Genomic DNA, 26048 nt, shown 5'->3' on the forward strand with positions numbered 1-26048 from the left:
AGATTCCAGCTGTTTACAGAGAATGCAGGAACTTGCCAGGATTTTTAGAGGCCTTAGGCCTGTCATAGGCGATACTGCCAGAGGACTTGGCACTGGACTCTGTTATGATTCCTAAGATCTCTAATCCATGGAGATTGTATTCTTCTAGGTCAGGTAGGAGAAGAGGAGACCAATCTCCTCACAAAAATGCTGAGTGAAATTAGGCTCACTGTGTCCGATAAAGTCGTACTAAGATGTTTGAATATGTAGTTTAGTTGGAAGGAGAGGGGAGAGAAGTGAAGGAGGGCAAAGCGGTATGGAGGACCCCCTACCCCCCCCTTTTTTCTTTTCTCTTCTCATTCTCTTGGAATTTGTTCTCTCCCATTTTATGTAATTGATAAGATTGATGGAATTTTAAAATCTTCCTCTATGGCCATTTTTGCACTCCCAACTCCATTTACAGGAGGTTTGTCTAGGGTGGACCCTTGCGGAAGACCAGGAGGCTGGGTAGCCGGTCTCTCATGCCCTGACCTTACATGAGACCGTAGGTTCGTTATTTTATCTGTTCAATGTGGGGGCGTGTTTTTTCTTTTGTGTTTATATTTTTGTTTATGAGAGAGTTGGGGCTTAGGGTGTCCCAAAAATAAAGGATATACATTTTAAAATATTTTTGTTTTGGCAAGCATACTACAACATAACATAAGAGCAGTTGTGAATTTAGGTTTCATGCTGGCCTAGGCAACACAAAAATCGGCTCCCCCCCACAGAGAGAGACCCTGACACCGACCAACACCCCCCTCCCCCATGAAGAGAGCCTGACAGACATTGACCAACAACGTCCCAGCACCACCCCCCCCCCCACATCCAAGAGAGACCTTCACTACCACCCCCCCATACATTGACAACCCCCCACCACCCCAGCGAGAGAGAGGACACCGTCAGAGCTCCGGACTTCCCCGGGAACAAGAGTCAGGCTCTCCATCAAGCAGCTCGCAGCCTCGCTCAGATCCCACCTGCTCCCCATGCAACGTGTGTCCCTTCTTACATCTCTTCTTTTGGGGGCAGCACTGCCCCCCCCCTGATAAATGCTGCTGCCTCCCTAAAAAATGCCGCCCTAGGCAAATGCCTTGTTTGCCTTGTGGTAAATACACCCCTGCATAAGAGACATGTATTTCCTGAATAAGAGGAATAAAATTTGGGGGGAATTAAAATGGTTAAATCCACATATTGCTATGCAAGAGATTCATTTTACATCTAACTCTATGCCAAACTCAGGTTATATACAGCGGATATAAAAAGTCTACACACCCCTGTTAAAGTGTCAGGTTTCTGTGATATAAAAAAATTAGACAAAGAAATCAATTCAGAACTTTTTCCACCTTTAATGTGACCTATAAACTATACAACTCAATTGAGAAACAAACTGAAATACAGAAAATACTAAAATAATGTGATTACATAAATGTGCATACTCTTATAACTGGGGTTGCAGCTGTGTTCAGAATTAAGCAATCACATTCAAAATCCTGTTAAATGTACACACCTGCCATCATTTAAAGTGCCTCTGATTAACCCCAAATAAAGTTCAGCTGTTCTAGTAGGTCTTTCCTGACATTTTCTTAGTCACATCCTACAGCAAAAGCCATGATCCGCAGAGAGTTTCCAAAGCATCAGAGGGATCTCATTGTTAAAAGGTATCACTCAGGAGAATGGTACAAAATAATTTCCAAGGCATTAGATATACCATGGAACACAGTGAAGATAGTCATCATCAAGTAAAGAAAATATGGCGCAACAGTGACATTTCCAAGAACTGGGAGTCCCTACAAAATTGTTGAAAATACGAGAATAAAACTGGTGTGGGAGGCTGCCAATAGGCCTACATCAACATTAAAGGAACTGCAGGAATATCTGGTAAGTACAGGCTGTGTGGTGCACAGGAGAAGACCTCAAAATCTGACAGATTTGGAGTGTGTTTGCAAGGAAGAGTTGGCAAATATTGCCAAGTCAAGATGTGCCATGCTGATAGACTCATACCCAAAAAGACTGAGTGCTGTAATAAAATCAAAAGGTGCTTCAACAAAGTATTAGTTTAAGGGTGTGCACACTTATGTAACCATATTATTTTAGTTTTTTATTTTTACTTCCCTCCACCTAAATGATTTCAATTTGTTGTTCAATTGAGTTGTACAATTTATAGGTTACATTAAAGTTGTGAAAAGTTCTGAAATTATTTATCTATGTCTCATTTTTTTACATCACAGAAACCTGAAATTTTAACAGGGGTGTGTAGACTATTTATAACCACTGTACATTTGACCAAAAGTTTACATAGCCCAGAATGTTTGACCTTGGTACAGACACACAAGGTGACACACACTGGTTAAAATGGCAATTAAAGGTTAATTTTACCACATCTGTGGGTTTTTACATTTCAATTAGTGTCTGTGTATGAATAGTCAATGAGTGAGTTTGTTGTGGATGCACTGAGCAGGCAAGATACTGATCCACGGGTAGCAGAAAAGAACTGTCAAAAGACCTGCGTAACAAGGTAATGGAACTTTTTTAAACAAGGGAAAGGATATAAAAAGATATCCGAAGCCCTAAATATGCCAGTCGGTACTGTTCAATCTTGTTAAGAAGGGGAAAATTCGGGGATCTCTTGATACTAAGCCAAGGTCAGGTAGACCAAGAAAGACTGCAGCCACAACTGCCAGAAGAATTGTTCAGGATACAAAGAAAAAACTACAAGCAACCTCAGGAAAAATACAGGCTGCTCTGGAAAACAACGGTGTGTTTGTTTCACGGAGCTGCATGGTTGAGTTTCCAGAAAGAAAAAGCCCGGTTACAATATGCCCAACAACACCTTGACACGCCTCACAGCTTCTGGCACACTAATCTGAAGGGACAAGACCAAAATAGAGCTTTATGGTCACCACCATAAGCTCTATGTTTCGAGAGGGGTCAACAAGGCCCATAGCAATAAGAATACCATCCACAATGTGAAGCATGGTGGTGACACACTGATGTTTTGGGGGTATGTGAGTTGTACAGGTACGGGGTATCTTGTAAAAATTGATGGCAAGATGGATGCAGCATGTTATCTGAAAATACTGGCAGACCATTTGCATTCTTTATGAAAGCTGTGCCTCAGATGCTCTTGCACTTTCTGACACGACAATGATCTTAGGCACAAGGCCAAGTTGACCCTTCAATGGTGTTGACTAAGTTACATGTATTTGTGAATACACCTCAATCCTTGTAGGAGTATTTACATGTACACAGCTAGATCTGAGAGTTCCTACACAAAAGAGGTAGTTCAATCTGCAATATACATTTATTGATAGAGGTACATAATATATACAAATTACAGCTAAGCATTATTTATTATTATTATTCATTATTTACAACACAATGTACAGCTTAAGTCTCTTGACTTATACGATATTTACAGTTTACCCACAAAACCATATTTAAAATACAATGTACAATACAAGTATGCAGTTAGTTTTACCTCTCAACTTCAGGTTTAGTCATCCTGCCTGCTGTGTGTGTCTCATCACCAAGAGCCCTCCAGCTGGGTGACCAGGCCTTATATCCCCCCCTCCTGTCTGTACTGTGGCTAATATAATTCTCACTAATTGGACACTGTACCTAGCCAATGTATATTGGGCGCAACCTGATTGGAAGTTCACAGAAGGCTGCTGTTTACCACTCATGTGAAAGATGCTAAGGGAACAGAAGGCCAGAACTTGTAATACAAGTTTGACGGTAGAAAGTATTGATGCTACAAAACACTCAGTGGTTTAAATACTGTATATTTCCATCTAACTAAAATATACTTGTAATTATAACATTATTTACATCCATTAATGGAGATTTCACATAAACTCATTAACTAACAGTGGTTACAGCAGAAAACGGTGAAGGTTCTGGAGTGACCATCCCAGTCTCCCGACCTTAGTCATTGAACCACTCTGTGGAGATCTCAAACGTGTGGTTCATGCAAGACGACCAAAGACTTTGCATGACCTGGAGGCATTTTGCCTTGACGTATGGGCAGCTGTACTGCCTGCAAGAATTTGGTGCTTTATAGACAACTGTTACAAAAGACTGCACACTGTCCTTGATGCAAAAGGATGACCAGAGACTTTGGACACAGTACAGGAGATGACCAGTGACTGCGGACAATACAGGAGATGACCAGAGACTGCGGACAGTACAGGGGATGACCAGAGACTGCAGACAGTACAGGGGATGACTAAGAGACTGCAGACCTTTGGTGAGGGAGAGGGAACGGGTACCTGAATTTGACAGGTACCCGCTCCTACTTCTGCGAAATTGTCCTCCCTTTAGTGTGGGCACCCGGCTGTGACCTGTCATGTGTTCCAGAAGACGCCGGACCATTCACAAAGCGCAGCGCTTCTCGCGCATGCGCAGTGGGCACCCAGTTGTCACAGCCGGGTGCCCACACTAAAGATGCCGGCGCTGGAAGACTGTACAGCGCTGAACCGAAGAACAGGTAAGGTCCTACTACAGAGACGAGCCAAGCGGCCGGCCCGGTATTATGACACGGTGGCGGCGGAAATACCGGACCGGCCGCTTCATTTTCACTCCATAAGACACACTGACATTTTCCCCCCTTTTTTGTGCGTCTTATGGAGCGAAAAATACGGTAACACCTCAACAGGAGCGTCTTCTGATGACAAGGGTTGAAGAAAATCGCCATGCAAGTTCACTGCAGTTAGTTAAGAAGTAGAAGGCCAAACTGGGTTGATTGTTTCCTGTGACGCAATACGGCGTACACTGCAGAGGAATGGCATGCATGGGTGTAGTCCACAAAGGAAGCCCCTCCTAAAACCCATGCACAAAAAAGTTTTCCTAGAATTTGCCAGGGCCCATGTTGAAAAAGAAGACGACTACTGGGACTCTGGAGTGATGAGGCCAGGATAAATGTTTTTGGAACTGATGGCTTCAAAACTGTATGGCATTGCAAAGGTGCGGAGTACAAAGAAAAATGCATGGTGCATACAGTAAGACATAGTGGTGGCAGTGTCCTTCTGTGGGGCTGCATTAGTGCTGTAGGTGTTTGGGTGCAGCATTTCATTGACGGTATCATGAATTCTCAGATGTACTGCTCTATATTGAAAGAGAAGATGCTACCATCACCCCATGCCCTTGGTCATCATGCACTTTTCCAACATGACAATGATCCAAAACACATATCTAAGGCCACTGTTGCATTTCTGAATGAAGAACAGGGTGAAGGTGATTCAGTGGCCATATATGTCTCCTGATCTGAACCCAGTCGAGCACCTGTGGGGAATTCTGAAGAGACAAGTTGAGCATCACTTTCTATCATGTACCTGGTGATGGAGGCCAATGGAGAGAGGGCTTCCCTTGCGGCTAAGTTCTGGACTCCCCTGAGAGTGGGACAGCGGGAGTCTGGCCCTAAGTTGCACAGGTCGCCTGTAGGAGTGCTGGTTGGTGGTCCACTCAGAAGCACAGCTGGTGCACGGAGATAGGTCTGCAGACAGGAGGCACCTGTGCATGGTATGTAAGCCCTTGCAGGATTTAGATGTTTACTGGGTAGTCGGTTCAAGCCAAGGTCAGGTACCAGGTGGGAATCAGAGCAGACGTAGTCAGGTAGAATAGCCAAGGTCATACACAGAGGAGCGAGAGAGAGAGTATCCGTAAGCCAAGCCGAGGTCAGATCAGGGGTAAAGCAGAGTAGACAGGTCCAGGAGCAAGCCAAGTCGGTAACAGGAAATCACAGGTCAGAAGTGATGAGCCTCCTTATAAAGGCTGTCTGGCACCAAACTGAGGCTGATGTTTACTTCTGCGGCCATGCAGAGTACTGGCAGAAATACCAGATCTTCCAGAACTTCTGCCGTGGACAGGACCCTGACACTCTCCATCCAGGCTCTAAAAGAGGTCGTTCTTGAAGAATGTAAAAAGATAGATGTTGCACTATGTCACCAACTTGTTCATTCCATACCTAGAAGACTTGGTGCTGTCCTTAGAAATAATGGCGGTCAAGCAAAATACTATATGTAGTAGTTTTTGTTGTGGGGTATATTCATTTTTTGCCTCAACTAATTTGAGTAAAACTGAAGATTTTGTAATCTAAATTATATTATTAACCTTACTTTCATGTAACAAGCTAAACAAATGTTCTATTAAACTCAGTTTTGTAAAAAAAATATATTTACATACAGATATGCAAGGGGTGTTAAAAGATAAACTCTATGGGCCAGAATGTTTGTATAGTATTTAGAGAATGACCAGGATGCATTACCTTTTTTTTTTATTTCAATGTGTAAGAATTCACATTTGTTTTTCATTTTATTGTTTACAGCCTATTAAGTTGGGGGAACGTTTGAATAGTATTTTACTTGACATGTGTGAGGACCAGTTCTTAACAAGACTAACCACTCGAACAGTTCTGGATGGCTGCAGTGCCCATATTCGCAACAGCAACTGTGCGCCTTCCTTCTACTACATCAAACAGCTGGTGAAGCTGGTTCTGGGAAGTTTATCTGGGGTGAGTTTTGTCTAAAATTGTACTGAAGACTATTACTTGTTAAAATCCTACTATACTGGGTATGTTTTATTTCCTCTTTATTTGCTGTCTTTGCTGTTTTGTTATTTGTGTTATTTCAGGCTAGCCACTTTCAGCTGGATATTAATGAAACAAAATGTATAGATAAGCAGTGAGCTGCATCTTGAAGTTGCATTAGAAATGCATATTCATAGGGTTGAATGTAGACCTGTCATTCAGGCAGGAAAGCCCATTCATTCGAATGTTGATGTCATTTAGACAAAGCTCACATAATCTTAAAGTGGAACTGCACTGGATCTGAACACCACAAACCAAAAATGCTATTTAGTTGATTTTTAATATTCAAAGCAAACTCCCCCATCCATCCATGTCTCCATGATTTATTTTGTTGAGAAATATTTTTGAAAAACACCCCCTGGCATTTCTGGCAGTGGCCATCTTGAGTAAGGGCAGATGATTCATATATCATCATTTACTTCATGGAATCCATCTGCCCTTAGCTCAGGCATAGGCTGGGCTGAGAACACTCCCTCCTCTCCTGAAGACTGCTGGGATGTATGATGTAATATGCCTAGGCGTGGAAACCAGGAAGTAACTGAAGAAATGTAACATAAAGTTTAAACAAGTAAATATGCTACACTTTCCTATCTATTCACTAATGCTACCAGCATAAAGATTACAAATAGTCCATGTTGATTGAGACTTTAAGCATGCACATTGTTGTAAAAATGCTTACTGGAACAGATTCAAACCATGCTACAGTACATATACACATTTCACTATTGATGTCATCGTGGAATTCTCAGTGTGTAGAGTAAAAATGTCACTGTTTCAAAATATGTAGATTTTGTTCTAGGTCTGTTTTTTAGTTCTGTTCTTTTTATATACATTACACAGTCATGTATTAACCTGCAGAATTGCACCAACATTGTATATGTTGTCTGATGGTTCTTAAGTTGTTGTGTTTTGCTTTTCCCAAACTATGTCAAAAGTTAGTAATTCGTTAATATCATCATACTTGAAAGGTCATTGCATCTAATGTGAAATATTTACTTAACCGCCTCCCTACCACCCTATAGCAGAACTACTGCTACAGGGCAGCAGGTCTTGCGCAAAATCACATGTGTGTATATATAGCAAAAACATGTAGCAGAATACATTTTTGTCCTAAATTTATGAAGAAATTAGATTTTTTTAAAATTCTTTTTACTGGATGTTTTATAGCAAAAAGTCAAAAATAATGTATTTACTCAGTTCAACTTATAACATCCAAATGAAAGATATAACACCAACATGTCAGAGCCATTTGACTTTCATCTGTGATCAACTGTGGTCATTTTGATTAGCTCAGCATGAAAAGAGTTTTCCCGGAGCATTTCAGTCCCTGGTAGTGCAACTGAAGCAAACTATCAACTATGGGTAGCAAGGCACTGTCAAAAGATCTGCGGGATAAAGTTGTGGAGAGGCACAAGTCAGGAGCCGAATTCAAAAACATTTCAATGACTTTATCAAAGCCTAGAAACACAGTGAAGTCTATTATTAAGCAGTGGAAGGTATCTGGTACAACACAGGCCCTGCCTGGACCAGGACGTTGCTCCAATCTGGATGAAAGAGCCAGGAGGAAACTGGTCAGAGAGGCTACCAAGAGGCATACAGCAACAATTTATGACAAAGAGCGGTCATTGTATACATGTGACAACAGTTTCACAAATTCCCCACAAATGAGGCTTGTATGGGAGGGTTGCAAGAAAAAAGCCACTCCTCAGGAAAGGCCACACGCAGTCACAACTGAGCCTTGCCAAAACACACCTTGGAGATTCTGAGGAGACATGGAAAAAGGTGTTATGGTCAGATGAGACTAAAATTTAATTATTTGGATCTCAACACTAAACGATATGTCTGCCAGAAATCCAATACAGCTCACCATCCAAATAACACCATTCCTACAGTAGAGCATGGAGGTGGTAATATCCTGTTATGGGGGTGTTTCCCTGAAGCAGGGACTGGAGCACTTGTCGGAATAGAAGTAAGTGTCCAGTCTGGAGCAGAGGACACCGCTGTGATGGCCCACATACCCTGACACCGTGCAGCACAGAAGGCTACACTTGCTAAACGTCTTGTGAAAGCAGGACCTCCCTGAAATATTTGCAGGCATCACCACAAAAGCAATGACAGAAGAGCTGTGTTATGGTGGTAAAGTGAAAGATACAGATATCCCATATGAGTGATTGAAGCAACAGGAGGATCGAGACCTGTGAGAGGATTCTCCATCTAGAGGGAAAACATGCATTTTGATCTATTATAATTTATGGGCCAACTAATGAACTAATCACAAGTGTGGTGGTGGTGCACTTCAACTTAAAAGGCTTACAGCACCGGGAAAGTGGGCTCACTCAGTCATCAGCAGGAAAACTGCTATAGGAGCTAACGTTTTGAGTGAAAGAGACAAGATGGGACCGTTTTTTCTTTTGATTTTATGTCGCTTACATATGATGAATGATTTGGCACTTTTTTAGCACTATATTGATTGCACATTTGATGGAGATTTGGCATTGTTATTGGAGCAGCACAATACTGTACACATTTTTGTTTAAAATTAAAACTGTCTGTCTGCATTTCAGGCTGCAAAGCAACAAAGTGTCATTATTTTAAAGGGGTGATTCTTTTCTATACCCACTGTATATGGTTTTTTTTTTCTATAGCTCCTAATGCATTAATATCTTTTAATCCCACAGATAGACCAAGTGGGAAATAAGGCAAGTGAACCAAATCGCTGTCAAGCAATCCGTGACAGACTTAGAGGAAAAGGTCTTCCTTCAGGTAGGTGCAGCAATTTTACCACTGGAGTCCTTTAGAGATGCAAAGAGTGCATTAGTTATTTAGTCCAACAGCATTCCCCTATAATTGAGATAATCCAATGAGGTGGACTGTTCTTTAAAGGACAAGTTCACCTTTCATAGCATGTTACATGTTATACCCATATTCAGGGTGTAACATGTTACGATTGGACCGGCCCCCACACCCCCCTGATCCCTGTTGTGACGGCTAGCAGGGATCTTCTCTGCCCGCCCGGTCACGTCACTCATTCGCAGTATTTTGCAAATGGGAACACTACAAATCCCAGCAGGCTTTGCGGCTGTCGGCTTGTAGTTTTCGATGAACTACCACGGCGCTCCACAGCGCCGTGGTAGTTCAATGAGCCTTCCTGTCAGTAAGTATTTGCTTGCCCGTACGGCATGTACGAGCAAGCAGATATCCTGACAAGTCAGGGGGAGACCTGCATGGCGTCAGCGATCTGCTGATTGTTGGTGCAATGCTTTAGAGGCTCCACAAACAAAAAATAATACATGCACATATTTCTACCTGCAAAAACAATGTGCATTTATTATTTTTTGTTAAAAGGTGAACTAATCCTTTAAAGTGAATCTAAAGTATATCCAAAGCCATAACTTTTTGGATAGGGTAGAGGAGGGTTAAAACCCTGCCAGGCTTTTTTCGTTTTTTTGGGGTTTTTTTGCAATCTATGTCTCAGTGACATGTCCCTTCATTTTTCTATCCTATAGATTCAACAGTGAGTGAGAATATATTTCCAATATAAAAGAAATCTCTTCCCATTGGAAAATTTCCCCTCTATTCCTGTTCTAGTGGCAACTCAAAATTTTTAATTTACCCTTACTTTCATTGCTAATAACATAGATGATCAGGACAATTAGTGAGAGTGCATCTCTGACTAGGTGCATAAACAGGAATAAAAACCTGACTGTGGTTCTAACCCTTCAATACACACTCCATTATTATTTATTTCAGCTTACTAATCCTTAGATGTGATGGCTGCATTCATTTTCTTTTTTAGGCTTTTTTCCCCCTATTTCACCTGGTGATCCAGCCATTAACACATTTCCAGTTCTAGTGTGTCTGCAATCTGGATGAAGTAGTAAAGCAGACACCTTTTGATATTTGCAGTGTCAGTCGGGGGAGGAAGATAGGGTAGGATAGCAAATTTTGATGGACTTGACTAACATATTTATGCTGATCTCCAGCTAACGCGTTATAAGTGGTTATAGCACATAGTTTTTTTTTAACTTGTAGGGTAAAGGATTTACATAAATAAAAGCTGACCATTGTAAGCTCTCCTGTTGGTGGTACATGTTTGTCCCAACCCTCTAACTGCTACCTTGTCCTGACAGATTAGTCTGTTGAAGTCAGTTGAAAAATAACAGGCTTACTCACTGGATCACCAGGTAAAAAAATGAAAAAGCCTAAAAAAAAAAATCTAATATGGTCACCACATCTAAAGCTGAGTACACACTGTTAGTTTTTTTTTGTTTTAGTCTGCTGGTTAAACAAAACGAAGTGATTCCTGCATCCACGTAAGCGAGGTGGATACAGGAATCCTCCCTTGCTATTGTATTCTGGCAGCAGGGGCTCCTTCACTGTCGGAATACACTGATCAAAGCTGCACCCACTGATCAATGAAGGTTTTTCAGCAGGACCATTCAACAGAAGCCAATCTAGCAATTTGCGCCTATTGAACAGGGAGGGCCACACACAGATTTAAATTCAGCTAGTTCCTGCTGCAACAGCCACATTTTAGTTTGTGTGCGCATCTTAAGAAATAATGCACTGCAATTTACTACATTTTTATTTTTGGGTTTAATACTGCTTTAAAGTAGAACTATAGGCAAAATCTTTTTCTCTTTTTGAATAGAGAGCTGATTCACACATGTGCGGTGCGGATTGAAGTTCAGGTTTTACAGCTAATTGATACAATAGTTGTTCACAGGTTTATGTCAGGCTCAGGATCTTATCCTGTTGACATAGTTGCCATAGAAATCAATAGCCTGTAATCCGCACCTGACCCTTAAGGCACTGCTCAGAAATTGTACATGATTCGTTTTCAAACTGCACTGCTAGTGAACCGGACATATGTGAACAGACACCATAGGAAGCAATGTTTTTTCACATGTCATGCGGATTGGATGCGGTTCAAACCACATCCAATCCGCATATATGTGAACGGACACTTAGGGAAGGTCATAAGCCCTGTCAGTTTATTTTTGTCATCTGTTTCCCATTGCGTAGATTTCCCTTCACCATAGCCAAAACAGGAAGTTAGAGGAAGTTCCTGCAAATTAAGGAAATTACAATGGTGACCCATAGGTCACCAGAATAAGTGTCCCCATTGGAAGATTGCCCCTCTATTACTTTTCTGGGGACAACCCAAAATTTGGAATTTTCTTTCACTTTCAATGATAATGGTATAAAGGACAAATAGAGAGGGCAAATCTCCCTAATGGTGGCACAGACAGACAGTAATACAAACGCACAGGTGTTCTAATCTACCTCCACTCTATCCAAAACTGAAAAAAAAGATTTGATTTTAGTTATACTTTAGTTTTCTGATGCTTTGTTACCTTTGAAGAATACGCATTTAACTTACCATCTTTAGCTGTTGCTCAATACACAGACAGATGAACTATGCAGAAAAAGACATCCATCTTCCCTAGTAGTAATCATTACAATTAGGTTTGTTTTAACCAAACAGTAATTTTTGTTTAGCTCTGTTTATGCAGCGATACCAGCTGTCATTCCCTCCAGGCTTTCTCTTCTTGCTCTTCATTGCTACAGATTGATAAGTGCAATTGACAGTATATACCTTAGAATTGTCATAATATGTAGTAAATTGACATGGTGTTCTGCAGAATTATCACAAAATACCTTTCTGTACTAATTATGGTCATGTCAAGATCATATTTTAGTGGCAAAGCATAACTGAAAAATCAGTGAGGAGAGCATCATTCTAATGAAGTAAACATAGACCATGTTCTACTTGGGACTTGTGGAATAGTTCAAAGACAAATCTGGGTCAAAGTTTGCTTTTGGCTTAATTTAATTTAAATGATGATGATGGTTGCATACTGTATGTGGAAAAAATTGGAGCTGTTTTTCTGATCGATGGAGAAAACACAATAGATTTCCCCAAGAATCAAAAAATCACTTATATTCAATCCAAAAGAAAACATTTATTATATTGCAGCTTACAATTTATTAGATGTGATGGCTATATTAATTTTCTCTTTCCTCTAATGATCTAGACAGAAATTCTGTTGTTTTTCAAATAACCAGTTTTCCAGCATAATGTACAAGTTACAGAGATGAGACAGTCCATTTAACACTAGCAGGGATGCTTTCAGTGATCAGAATTTATTTATCTAAAAGCTTTATCCCTCAAAAAAATGTTTTTGCTGTACCTGCCTTTAAAGTATTAGCTTGAGTTCAGCTTGATAGTACATGTCTTAGTCACATAGTTAGTCTGGCTGAAAAAAGACATATGTCCATCCAGTTCAACCATTAAAAAAAAAAAAAGTTATAATCCTACACCCACAGTTTCTCCAGAGGAAGGCAAAAAAACCCCCCAGCAAAGCATGATCCAATTTGCTCCTGCAGGTGAAAAAGTTCCTTCCTGATCACCCGAGAGGCAATCAGATATTCCCTGGATCTAACACTCCCCTCCCCTCAGACTGATAGTGCTGCTATCCAAAGGTGCCCCCTGTGCTCATTCTTCCAGGGTGGGGGCACTGTAACACAGGAGATGTCTTATGGGCCAGATCACCAGGTGAAAACAGAGGGGAAAAAGCCTAAAATAAGAAAATGGATGCAGCCACCATATCTAAGGATTGGTAAGCTACAATAAGTTACATGTTTGGTTTTGGGTCTAATGCCACTTTAACCGCCTCCCACCTGCCATATAAGGCAATGACAGGCGCAAGGTGGTTCTCTCGTTCTGGGAGGACATCATATGAAGTCCCATATGAATTCTAACCGCACATGCACGGCTCTGGGAGCGCGTGGCGATCGGCGGTGAGCTGTGTCCCTCGGACACAGCGGATCACTGATCAACAGAAAAAGCCAAAGATTTCGGCTTCGTTATGTGATCAGCTGTGTCTCATGTAAATAGGGAAATGTCGGTTATCGGCATTTCTCTCCTCACGAGCTGTCATGCTGACAGATCGAGAGGCGAGCCGGTTATCGGCATTCCTCGGAGGGGACATGTACACTGATCATCAGGGCACTGATGATCAGTGTGCCCTGATGATCAGTGTAGCCGCATCAGTGCCAGCTGTCAGTGCTCATCCATGCCACCTGCCAGTGCCTATCAATGCCACATATCCGTGCCTACCAATGCACATCAATACCACATGTCAGTGCCCATCTGAGCTCCCTTTCAGTGTCACCTATCAGTGCCAGTCAGTGCCACCTATCAATGCCAGTTAGTGCCACCTATCAGTGCTGCCAATCCTTTCAGTGCCCATCAGTGATGCCTGTCAATGCCCATCAGTGCCTCCTCATCAGTGCCACCTATCAGTGCCCATCTCTGCAGCGTCATTAGCACATATCAGTGAAGGAGAAAAATCACTTATTTACAAAATTGTAAAACAAAAACTAAGAAAATATTTTTTTCCAAATTTTCAGTTGTTTTTTGTTTAGCAAAAAATGAAAAACCCAGAGGTGATTAAATACCACCAAAAGAAAGCGCTATCTGTCTCAAAAAAATGATACAAATTTCTTATGGGTACAGTGTTGCATGCCGGCGCAATTGTCATTCAAAGTGCGACAGCACTGAAAGCTGAAAATTGTCCTTGGCAGGAAGGGGGTATAAGTGCCCTGTAGGCTAGTGATTAAAATGTCAGATGGACTATAAGTCTAAGGTGACTGTACATGGTTTGGTTTTTGTTGAGCCAGGGGACTGAAAGGAAGAAAATACTGTATATCCGAGATGAGAGAAATGTGGTGACTGCCAGTGCCCATCTACTGAAAATGCTGCCTGTTATCTAACCCTCTGTTTTTGGTACTTTTGAAATTACTGTATTGGAACAATTATCTTGAACAGCGGTAATCAGCTTTACTGGCATACTTATTTTATGTCAGTCTCAACAAGGTCAACATTATGGCCAATAGCACTCTTCAGTTCCATATTTTTCTAATGTTAGTTTTTCTTTAACACTTATCATACATCATTTTGGACTGTATGTCCTTCATCACTTGTAACTGGCAGTATAGGATTTATATACTATGTAAAGCTTTAAATGAGTCCCCTTCATTGTTCTGTTAAGTAGTAACAATAAAAGGCAACTAACATAGGCTGAATGTAACTCTAGAGCCGACATATATAGAATGAAATTCAGCTGGTTCAGCAGGTCTTGGACAAACTTCGATCCATTCTTGGGCAGGCTAGTTGTACACAAGTCGATCTATCGATCAACTTATGCACAAGCAGCCTGTTGAAACATTTTCTATCAGTCAGAGCTGCAGGTTATCGCCTGTGAATACAAAGGATCAGCGGGGAAGATTACCCCATCCACATCAATTGTGTGGATTGGGGAACAGAGCAATTTTTGTTCAGCCTGCTGCTTGAACAAAAGAAATGACTCATGTATGGCCAACCATTTTTTTTTTGTTCAAGAAGAGATCTTGTGCAATATAGCTGTGACTTTCTTTATATTGTTGATTTGAAAAGTTAGCCTGGAAAATTTCACATTATTCCTAATTGTTTTTTTGAGGCCACCACTATTTTTCTGGTGCTTATAAACACAGGAGGCCTAATGAATATCTTATAACAATAATAATGGTGCAGCGCTAAATGAACATACTATACATGAGATGAAAATACCAATAGTATATCACATAATAGTGTAAATACTGTGTAAGATCTTACAGGATCTTATCAAGGTGTCTGAAAATGTGATAATATTATATACTGAGGTGCAAAATAATGAATGAGTCTTATCCAGAGACCCTATAAAGTGCTAACAACCAATCCCTAAAGGGACCAACTCCCAAATACGTGACTAATTTAAATAATAGTGTATCCCCAATCTGGGATATATATCAATGATAATACAAGTGAAGTGACTAGTGAAATATTCCACATAAATAGGTATACATAATAGCCAAGTGTCCAAATCCAAAATCGCAATAACAATTGTTGTTTTGTGGCAGTGCCTTTATCTTCATAAAAGTGCTCCAGTGCTGGTGCAAATGGTGAGCATGAATCCTAGATGGCAGGCATGCCCCCTCACCTCCTTGATGCGACCCACAAGGGTCAACACGCCTCTTGGATCTACCAGGATCCTACAGGTAATGACTCTCCAGGCCACTCAGGTTCTACAGCCCCTCCAAAGCAAGCCACTCCTCGATATACAGGTATCTGAGTGTATGCATCAGTGGATGAACATCATATTAGGACCATGAAAGTATAAAACGCAAATCTCCCATAGTGCAATACTGTTTATTAATGTAAACTACATAAATCGCCAAGTTCAAACTCACATATTAGCAGATCAAAAACAGACTTTTTCACCACTCAGCATGGGCGTACTGCATGTAACTGGAGTAGCAAGATGGCGCTCCACCGGAAGTGCGTCACCACGCCGGATCTACACGTTACATCATGCAATCGTGACTTTCTGAGTACTTGGCGATTTTATGTAATTTACATTAATAAACAGTATTGCACTATGGGAGATTTGCTTTTTATAGTTGTGGGTCGCACTGACCCTTGTGGGTCGCATCAAGGAGGTGAGGGGGCATGCCTGCTATCTAGGATTCATGCTCACCATTTGCACCAGCACTGGAGCACTTTTATGAAGATAAAGGCACTGCCACAAAACAACAATTGTTATTGTGATTTTGGATTTGGACACTTGGCTATTATGTATACCTATTTATGTGGAATATTTCACTAGTCACTTCACTTGTATTATCATTGATGTATATCCCAGATTGGGGATACACTATTATTTAAATTAGTCACGTAATTGGGAGTTGGTCCCTTTAGGGATTGGTTGTTAGCACTTTATAGGGTCTCTGGATAAGACCCATTCATTATTTTGCACCTGAGTATATATTATTATCACGTTTTCAGACACCTTTATAAGATCCTGTAAGATCTTACACAGTATTTACACTATTATGTGATATGTTATTGGTATTTTCATTTCATGTATAGTATGTTCATTTAGCGCTGCACCATTATTATTATTATATATTCATTTGTCTGCACATAGGTAGAGGATTAGGTGTGAGCAGCTATTAATTAGTTGGGTTTCATAGCAGTGCAGGGGGAACCTTATATAGCTAATGAATATCTTAGCTGAAGAGAAGGGGAGGCAGGCCAATGAGGCCATTTATTCTTTTTTGGCCAACTTCTGTGTATGCTTAGTATTCCAAAATTCCTTAAATCCTGAGAGGATGAAAGCACTGTCCTGTCTTCAGCAGGCTAGGACAGTGTAATCCCATAGAAGTCTTAATCTGAGATATGTTTATTCTTATTAATATTCTGGGGAGGGCAAGGCATACAACACTGTGTACACAGTGCATCCTTTACCTGTAAATGGGTTAACTTTGCAGTAACAATATGAATGTGAAAAGCTCCGGACTAAAGATATAATAAATAGTTACGCAGCTGCAGTCACCAAACTCATTGTGAAGTGTGCAAAGAAACAAATATGTGTATGACCATGCTCAAAATCTCAAGTGTTAAACTATCTAAAACAAGAAAAAGTGTTAACATAATATCATAAAATGTAGCAACAAAACATTCACTTTCAAAATGTTATGCAACTCACTTCACAAACAATGTGTCCATAATAATTATTAAATCCAAATAAACAAAGTCCTTAATGTCCACCATCAGGTACAATATGTGAAAAAAAGATACAATTGTCAAAGCTCCCAATGTCCTATACCTCTTCAAGTAAATGGCTCACCTCTGTCAACACAACTTAAAATACAAAGTAAAAATGTGTTCCTTTAAAAGGTATCATACACAATGCCACATCCACCTCCAATCTTGTTGGAGCACTATGCAATCTTTAACAATGGGTTAATAGATCCACTCTCTTCATTAATGGGCTTCCAAGGTTGCCAAATATTACATTTCATTTATCACATGTGGAAATTTTTAAGATTTCAATAGCCATCAATATTACCATGCAACAATAGAAAGTAATTTGTGTTTAAAATTGAACTCCAGACCAGCACATTTCTGTCCCATTTGCATTTCACTCTGATGCGTAGTTGAAACCTGTGTTGTTCTGCAATTTTCTTTCTTTTCCCTCCTCACTGTGTGCCTCTGAATTTTCTTTGAAAGACACTTTCGGTTTGCATTTGCCCAGTTTCCTACAAGATGCACTGACTGTCCTAAACTGGCTGTGACAACCCCCCTGGGTTTCAATTTCGCTGGTCCCAATTCAACATCTATGTGGGTGTGGGTGCATGTCCCCGAAGTCACACTGTCTGCATTTGAGGGGCATACACCCATACAGATGTCAGAGTGGGAGCAGTGGCTGTGTCCATGCAGCTTCTGTGTCCCAATTGACATCAATGGGAGTGCCTGCACAGAAATGCATGGAACACTTGTGCATTCCCATGCAGGTAAATACAGCCCTTCATTAAGTGTGTGAACCAGGCCTATGTGAACTGTGTGAACTCATAACTGTGCACTTTGACTTGAGCTGCAAACACGTGTAACACACAGCGTCTTGTTACCGGTCTTCTAGTGGTCACATTTTGATAGAGCTGTGGTAATAATTTAGACAGATGTGATGTCCGCTAAATGCCAGTCACTGTTGAGTAAATGTTTCAGCACTGATATGCAGCCTCCACCCATAGTTCACTGCAGACCAAAGTGAAAAAGACTAAGGACAGTCATAAGACATGTTGTTTTTTTTTTTGTTTTTCTTCCATTTTTCTGGTTCAATAATTTTTATTAGGTTTCTCCAACATAACCAAATGAGCACCAAAATTGCCAACGTAGGGTCTAAGGCCGGGGTCGGCTTCCCATCGATCGTGATCTACCAGTCGACCGTGGGCAGGCGATCTCGTCCCTGCCTTGTTGACCCGCAACTGGCAGAGCTGCGCAGGAAGGCGGTGAGCTACTGAGAACCTGTTAAAAGCTGGCAAAGGCATTCTCCACCCCCGCAGCAAGTCCTTTGTTTATGTGCGACTGCAGGGCTGGGAAAGCCTCTGCCGCTTATACAGTGGGAGGGTTCAGGCTGAGGAAAGGAAAGCCTCTGCCACCTATACAGCGAACAGCTTTGGGCTGCAGGGTGAGGAAATTCACTGCCGCCTATGGGGGGTTCGGGCTCTTGTCCGAAGGTACCCAAGCTCATCCCCGGAGTGTATTGTGCTCCCCTCTTCCCCTCCCCTTCAATCTATCCAAGGCACTTATGGATGACATCCTGTGGGGTGGACAAGAGAGGGGGGTGGATGTGGTCAGCACAGTTAGATCTGCCACAGTAGCTTGCACCAATCTCCATGGGGTAACAATTTTTGTGCCAACCTGAGCCCCCAGTGGTGTGCCCTCCTAACTCCTCAGTAGTGTGCCCTTCTAACTGCTCAGTAGTGTGCCCCCCAAAGCTCCCAGTGGCGTGCCCTCTTGATATCCCCAGTGGCGTGCCCTCTTGCTACCGCCAGTGGCGTGCCCTCTTGATGCCCCTCTATACAGTGTCCTCTTGATCTTTCTGTACCGTGCCCTCCTGAGCCCCCTGTACTATGCCTCCATGATCTTCCTGTACCGTGCCTTCCTGAGCCCCCTGTATAATGCCCTCCTGACCTTCTGGTACCATGCCATCCTGTACCACCTGTACATTACTCTAACTCCCCATCCCGCTCACCCACATCCATTGCCCTATTTTTCCCTGCATACTGCCCTCCCTACTACTGACCTCTGCACACTGCCATACCAACTACTGACCTCTGCACACTGCTCTCCCTACTACTGACCGCCGTACACGGACCTACCTACTACTGACCTACCTACTACTTACACTGACCAGAACTCAGAGCAGAAAGCCAGGCCTAAAACTAATCAAGCAAGTCAGCCTGCAGTACCAGATGTTCTGCCGTCATGATGGATTCCTGCTATAGACTTGAGGGGGTGACCAATTACCTACTTTACCTAATTGTGAATGCCGAGTTTCTGGCTGAAGCTAACTTTTAAGGGCTACACTTATAATTTTACAGGGACATTAGTTTTCTTATATTTTGTAAGTTTTCTCCATGCCGTCCTTGTCCTTGCTTTTCATTGGGGACTTGCTCATTAATGGCATTTGCATTTGGAATCTCTTTCTGTGAACCTACATCATGCGTTCAAAGGAGCTGTCCATGCAAGTGAAACAGGTCATTGTAAGGCTTCAAAAATGAAGCAAATCCATCAGAGAGATAGTAGCAACATTAGTAGTGGCCAAATCAATTTTGGTACATTCTGAGGAAAGAAGAAAGCACTGGTGAGCTCAGCAACATAAAAAGGCAAGGTTGTCCAAGGGAGACAACAGTGGTGGATGATCGCAGGATCCTATCTATGGTAAAGAAAAACCCATTCACAGCATCCAGACAATTGAATGACACTCTCCAGGATGTGGGCATATCATTGTCAAAGTTTACAATCAAGAGAAGACTTCAGGAGAGCAAATACAGAGGGTTAGCCACAAGGTGCAAACCATTCATAAGCCTAAACAATAGAAAAGCCAAATTAGACTTTGCCAAGACACATCTAAAAAAGCCTGACCAGTTCTGGAAAACTATTCTTTGGACGGCTGAAACTAAGATTAATCTGTACCAGAATGACAAAAGAAAAATGTGTGGAGAAGCCTTGGAACAGCTCATGATCCAAAGAACACAACATCATCTGTAAAACACAGTGGAGGCAGTGTGATGACATGGACATGCATGGCTTCCAGTGGCACTGGGTCATTGGTGTTTATTGATGATGTGACAGAAGCAGCCGGATGAATTCTACAGTGTTTAGAGATATACTTTCAGCCCAGATTTAGCCAAATGCAGTAAAGTTGATTGGATGGCGCTTCACAGTACAGATGGACAATGATCCAAAACACACTGCAAAAGCAACCCAGACACCTGCAGTTAGAGCCTGGCAAAGCATCAGAAAGGAGGGAACCCAGTCTTTAGTAATGTCCATGGGTTCCAGACTTCAGGCAGTCATTGCCAGTAAAGGATTCTCAACAAAATATTAAAAATGAACATTTTATTTATGATTATATTCATTTGTACAATTACATTTGAGCCCCTGAAAATGGAGGGACTGTGTATAAAAATGGTTGCAATGAAATGAAAACAAATCTTACACGCTACTATGGATCAAAATTCAAGTGCTTCTAAAAAATATGAGTATAACACACCCAAATACATATATAACTGCTATAACACAAAACCCTATCTCAAATATGGGCAGGATCAACAAATAAATGAAAATAACGTGCAGCGCTACAAATCATAAATTTCAATATCAAAAATAAATAGTGAAAAAAGTGCTAATCATATAAGAGTCCCAGAGAAATTGCTTCTGAATGGCATTTCCTTCCTCCTGTGAACACCTTGTGCACATTTGTGTGGTTGGAGCACCAGGTGTTCACAGGAAGAAGGATATGCCATTCAGAAGCAATTTCTTTGGGACTCTTATATGATTAGCACTTTTTTCACTATTTATTTTTGATATTGAAATGTATGATTTGTAGCGCTGCATGTTATTTTCATTTATTTGGTAAAAATGGTTGCATTTTTAAAAATGTAAAATTTGTACTTTATATTTATGTTCAACCTCTTGAATTAAAGCTGAAAGTCTGCACTTCAAATACATTTGGATTGTTTTGTTTTAATTTTATTCTGGTGGCATACAGAGCCAAAGGTATGAAAATTGTGCCTGTGTCCAAATATATATGGACCTAACTGTAGCTGACAGAAAAAGGTCCAAAGCCAATTTCTGTTGGTGGGCATTTAGACTCGGGATAGGACAGTGTAAAAAGCCAATTTAACGTCCATGTGGACTGCCAAATGAAACAGAGTACACAACAGACTGAAGACTGTGGACCAAAAGCCTTTTAGTTGTGGTCATGTCCTCCAAATGTGAAGGACAGCCCTGTGTTTTATTCCATTTTTAAGGTTGAAAACTGTAGATAATTATTAAAATAATGTAAGAAAGCTGTACAGCATGCAGGAGGGGAAATGTAAAATTGATTGCTGAAGACTCGAGTTCTTCTTTAAGCCAGCAGGTCAGGCTTTAGAAGTGAAATTTCATCATATACAAACTGTATAAACTCTGTGGAGATTAGCTCAATGTGGCCAGTGATCCTCTCAATAAAAACATTAAAATTCTATTACATGGAATATTGTGGCAGGAAGTGATTCAGCAACCTTACTGATAAGATTAAGTCACTGCAATGTCTTTATTGCTTAACTGTGAAACACCTGAGTGAACAGATTGTCTTTTTTGAATACGGATACAATACAATATACAGACAATGTGCTACTAGCTAGTGTGGAATAAATAGAACTTTGCAATATGAATGATTATTTCTATAAATTATGTACCTTATTTTTTAGTTATATTCTAGTTTAGGAAAAATGTAGCATCCTTTCATTGAGTGTGCATTTCGAGTTATTGCTATAATGTTTTCTAGCTCAGCCTGTTAACCAGGGTTACATTGAACCCTAAGGTTTCCCCAGAGCTTAAGGGTTCCTTTGACCAGCTTATGCTAGATGCAATTTCTGCATCTTGGATAAGCCACCACAGACACTAATCTTTTCAGCTATCTGTAAAGGGGGGATACATCCAAATGATCAGTAATATAAAGCTTGGGCATACACTGTTCGAATTTCAAGAATCAGACAAAATTTGCTCAGTGGGGGCCCTGTCGGTCACCTCCCATTCAGCATTCCTTGATTGAAACATCTAAGGAGCCAGGAAGAAAATTGTCCGCCAATAAGATGCAGATGCTGTTCAGGCATTTTGACAGCTGATGAGGCTGGCTGTCAAAATACAGTAGCTGTAGCGGGAGATTTGTCCATCTGTGCTATATAGCATGGATGGAGGAATCAGTCAGAAAAATCTATAAATATATGGTTAGCATTAGGAGCAATCTTTCCACTCACCACCAGTGTACTGGGGCTTTTCTGTCACTGACCAGCAATGTAAGGTCTCATGCACACTGGATGCCTAGGCCCAGTGCACGAGGCTCTGTCGTTTAGCTGCGTTAATGGTGGAATCAAGCGTTTTTTGTTTCCTGCAACCCATGGGTGTAGGAAAGAAAATCGTATCATCTCTGGACTGCCTGACTTGCTGGGACACTATCTAAAAAAAAAGATGTAATAACCCTTCTTTCTAAGGGCTCATTCATACATGTGGCAGTGCTTGCAGCTACCGTGAAAAGTAATCCATTCTGTAATTCTTCCCTGGGGGTATACTGCCCTAAACGTTTGTACTGCTAGGGGCCCTGTGTAGCCACATCAGCTGTTAGCCTCTTAGAGTTTAACAAGCTGCCGATAGTATGGCTGGGTGGGACACCTGAGCTCTCCGCCCCCAATAAATGCCAGAGCCTCATGCATCAGGCTTCAGTAAGCATGGAGCCTAAAATTATATTTAAATGAGCAAGGGACTTTTCGCTCAGTAATTTTCCAATGCAAATGTAGAAACAAACTGACAGCATACCTACTCAAATACAACAGTCATTCATATAAACACTCTTTCTATTTGCAATGTACAGGAATGTCGTCAAAGGTAATAAATTAATTTCAAGGCAATATTTTTTCACCATGTTTTGTACATCTGGTTTTCTCAGATTCCTTGTATTGCTTCATAGTACTCCTTTTATTTTAATTTATTCGCACCTGTATTAAAATAAGAACTCTAAAGTACGACGTAAGCAACTCTGCACAGTGATGCAGCATGAAAAATATGCAGTATCTGTACCGTTTATTTTTTTTCCAGCTAAAATTAAGTTTGGACCCCTACCTTAAATCTATCAAAGTAGTATTAAAGGCTTGGTTACTACAAGCAGCTTCTGTTGTGCTGAGTACAGTTATGTTCTATAGTTTCTACATATAGGAGACAGAGGTTCAAGTATCATGCTTAGCCTTCACAGATACAATATTCTAATGGTTGGTTAAATAAGAGGATTCATTCTTGACATTAGAACCATTTCATAGATCATTTTGTTGCTTTTATACTGTATTTAAATTAAAATGAAATTAGCCCAAAACTCTGTTTTGGATAGATTTTAGCAGGCTTAATCATTCACTACCTTTGTATATCTTAGGGGATCTCCTCAACTGAAATTACAGCTATTAATGCCATAGCCATTATAGGTTGGATTTTTCATTGAAGTTTTAAGAGATCTCAGCATAAGGGTAGATACTCCTCTTACGGTACGGGTAAAATTTCATTGATTAGGTCTGCCTGCCTAAAGCTGCGTTCCGTCCCAAATACTGTGGCTGCTGACCTTTAATAGTAGGGCACTTATCTGTCCAGACGTCCTCACCCTGAGCCGATTCTTTAATCGGCTGTCAGGTACTGGCGCCGCCAGCTAAGGGAAACCAGCAGTGAAGCATTGAGGAAGTGTCCCAGAAGGCTGCGGGGGGTGCCGAATTTCTGTCTCAGTTCACCGAAGCGAACTTAGCTGGAAGTGGGAGCAGGTACCTGTCAAAATTAGGTAACTGCTCCACCCCAAATGTGGCAGCGGAGGGGGGAGGCAAAAAAGTGGAGCTTTTAAAATCCCTTCTCTGTCATTTTAACCATCCAAATATGAGAAGTCAGTCAGTGATTTTAAACCCACTAGTGTTTATGTATAACTAAAATGTCATTATTAGGCAGCCTGATCCTACTTAACATAGAATTTTAAATGGCTTTAATACCTGTTGCACGTTGCACTGTTTAACATTTTTGTTCTATCAGAGATTTTATAAACAGATTTTAAACATTTGTCTCAGGTTATTTCGAAATGATGCATGGACAAAGTATACTTTGTTGTTTCCAGTAAAGGCATACACATGAAATATAGTATGGATAGACATATCTTAAGCTACTTGCCAAGGAACACAGGTTAAGGAAGCATCAATGAAAAGCTGTATGTTTGATGAAACTTTCTGCTCAGTTTTTTACTTTGGAAAACGTATCCACTCAAATGAATGCTTTTTTGGGAGTGTATTCCGTATCTGTTGGATTGTTACAACTGGAAAATCACATTTTTCAGGATTACTAATGGAGAATTTATGAAAGTTGAATGAAATGTCCATGTATAGATGTGCTTTTATTTTCTAAAACTGGACCTTGTTACCCTTACATTTTCAGGACAGTGCTCAGTACAAGATGAGCTTGATGTCGGCTACAATAAAATCTCACAGCAGAACTTTCTTAACAGAGGCCTCAGTAAATCCATGGGGTTCCTTGCCTTTAAAGACCAACCAGAGGAGGAGGACTATTGCACATCCCCGGTTCCTAGCTCTGGATATGGTGATCCCACAAGTGCCTGTTATGCTTATAATGATTGCAGGCCCACTCTGTTAGGGGGGAAACTTGGTGACCATTGTCAAAAGAAAAAAAATTGGGCATCATCTTTTGACTTAACATCTGTTACCAGCCAAGCCACAGAGAAAGTCTGTTCTGCTACGGACCCATATAGATTGTCTTGTTTTTCTGAAGCCCTAAATGGACGGACTGTATCCATATCTAAAATAAAGGATATCAGACAGTCAAGTGGAGCAGATGATGCTTTAACTCAACAGAGGATGGACCAAGCTAGACATGGACCAGATGTGCCAACGTCTGTCGCAATTTCAAGTGCCTTGGGCAGAATTAGAGAAAAACAGAAAAGGCTTCAAGTATTGAGGGAAGCCATGAGCATAGAAGGTCAGTCTAATTGAATGTTGTCTTGTCTCTTTCAACAAAATTAAATTATTTCAGCTGTTGATACTTGATATAGACATTTCATCAAAAGGCTATTTTCATCCATTATGAGAAGCACAAAAGCTCCCACTGTATGCAACCAGTTTTAGACTCCTGTGTATTTCTCTGCCAATTAATCTTCTCACCCAGTCAATTGCCAACTTAAATCAAATTTATTTTTGCAATAGTATATATTTTTTTGTGTTGCATTGTGGAACAAAATACAGTGACGTGGAAATCCTATTTCTTTAGCCTTAACTGAACCGTTACCATTTTAAATTGCACTCATCCTCCCATCAGCATTAACGGGACATTTTTTATAAATACTAATAAAAAATTGGATATTCCAGTAACTGGTTACTTGCTCACTAAAGTCATTCTGTAGCTTATTTTCTTAATTTCCGTTAGAACAAGTAACTATTTAATGACATGCGATCTTTGCACAAACCCAGTTTTGACTTGCTTCATGAACAACATAGCAGAAGGAAAGCTCAAGTGAAGATTTTTATCTGAAGCAAACAATGAAGATTTTATGAACATGCTTATCTCATGAAATGTGACTCTAAATATTTTGGATGAATGTTCTGTAATATCATATTGGCTTATAATGGATTTGTTAACATAAACTAACCTCAAAAATTCTGAAGCCTTGCCTTCATTACTTAGATTGGATTGTCGTCATCGATGCTGAGATTCTAATTAATCTTACTTTCTGCATGTAACCTAATTACCCTCCTCTAAATCTTCCTGTGTTTGCCACATTACTAA

The 26048-nt window shown here is 40.8% G+C and overlaps 1 protein-coding gene across 4 annotated transcripts in view; it reads left to right on the forward strand.

Annotated features, from left to right (window-relative positions):
- The window catches only part of PTPN13 (protein tyrosine phosphatase non-receptor type 13), a 375298-nt gene that overhangs the window by 173460 nt on the left and 175790 nt on the right, over positions 1-26048 (forward strand). For 3 of the 4 annotated variants that reach the window (XM_089670565.1, XM_089670567.1, XM_089670566.1), the window contains exons 5-7: positions 6338-6523; positions 9277-9361; positions 24687-25244. In XM_089670565.1, the coding sequence (XP_089526691.1) occupies positions 6338-6523; positions 9277-9361; positions 24687-25244 (829 nt within the window). The remainder of the gene's footprint in view (positions 1-6337; positions 6524-9276; positions 9362-24686; positions 25245-26048) is intronic. The other variant, XM_089670568.1, reaches the window with a different exon arrangement.

Source organism: Staurois parvus, unplaced genomic scaffold (genome assembly GCF_062004578.1).
Source record: "Staurois parvus isolate SC_StPar_1 unplaced genomic scaffold, SC_StPar_1.0 ptg000091l, whole genome shotgun sequence".
NCBI lineage: Eukaryota > Metazoa > Chordata > Amphibia > Anura > Ranidae > Staurois > Staurois parvus.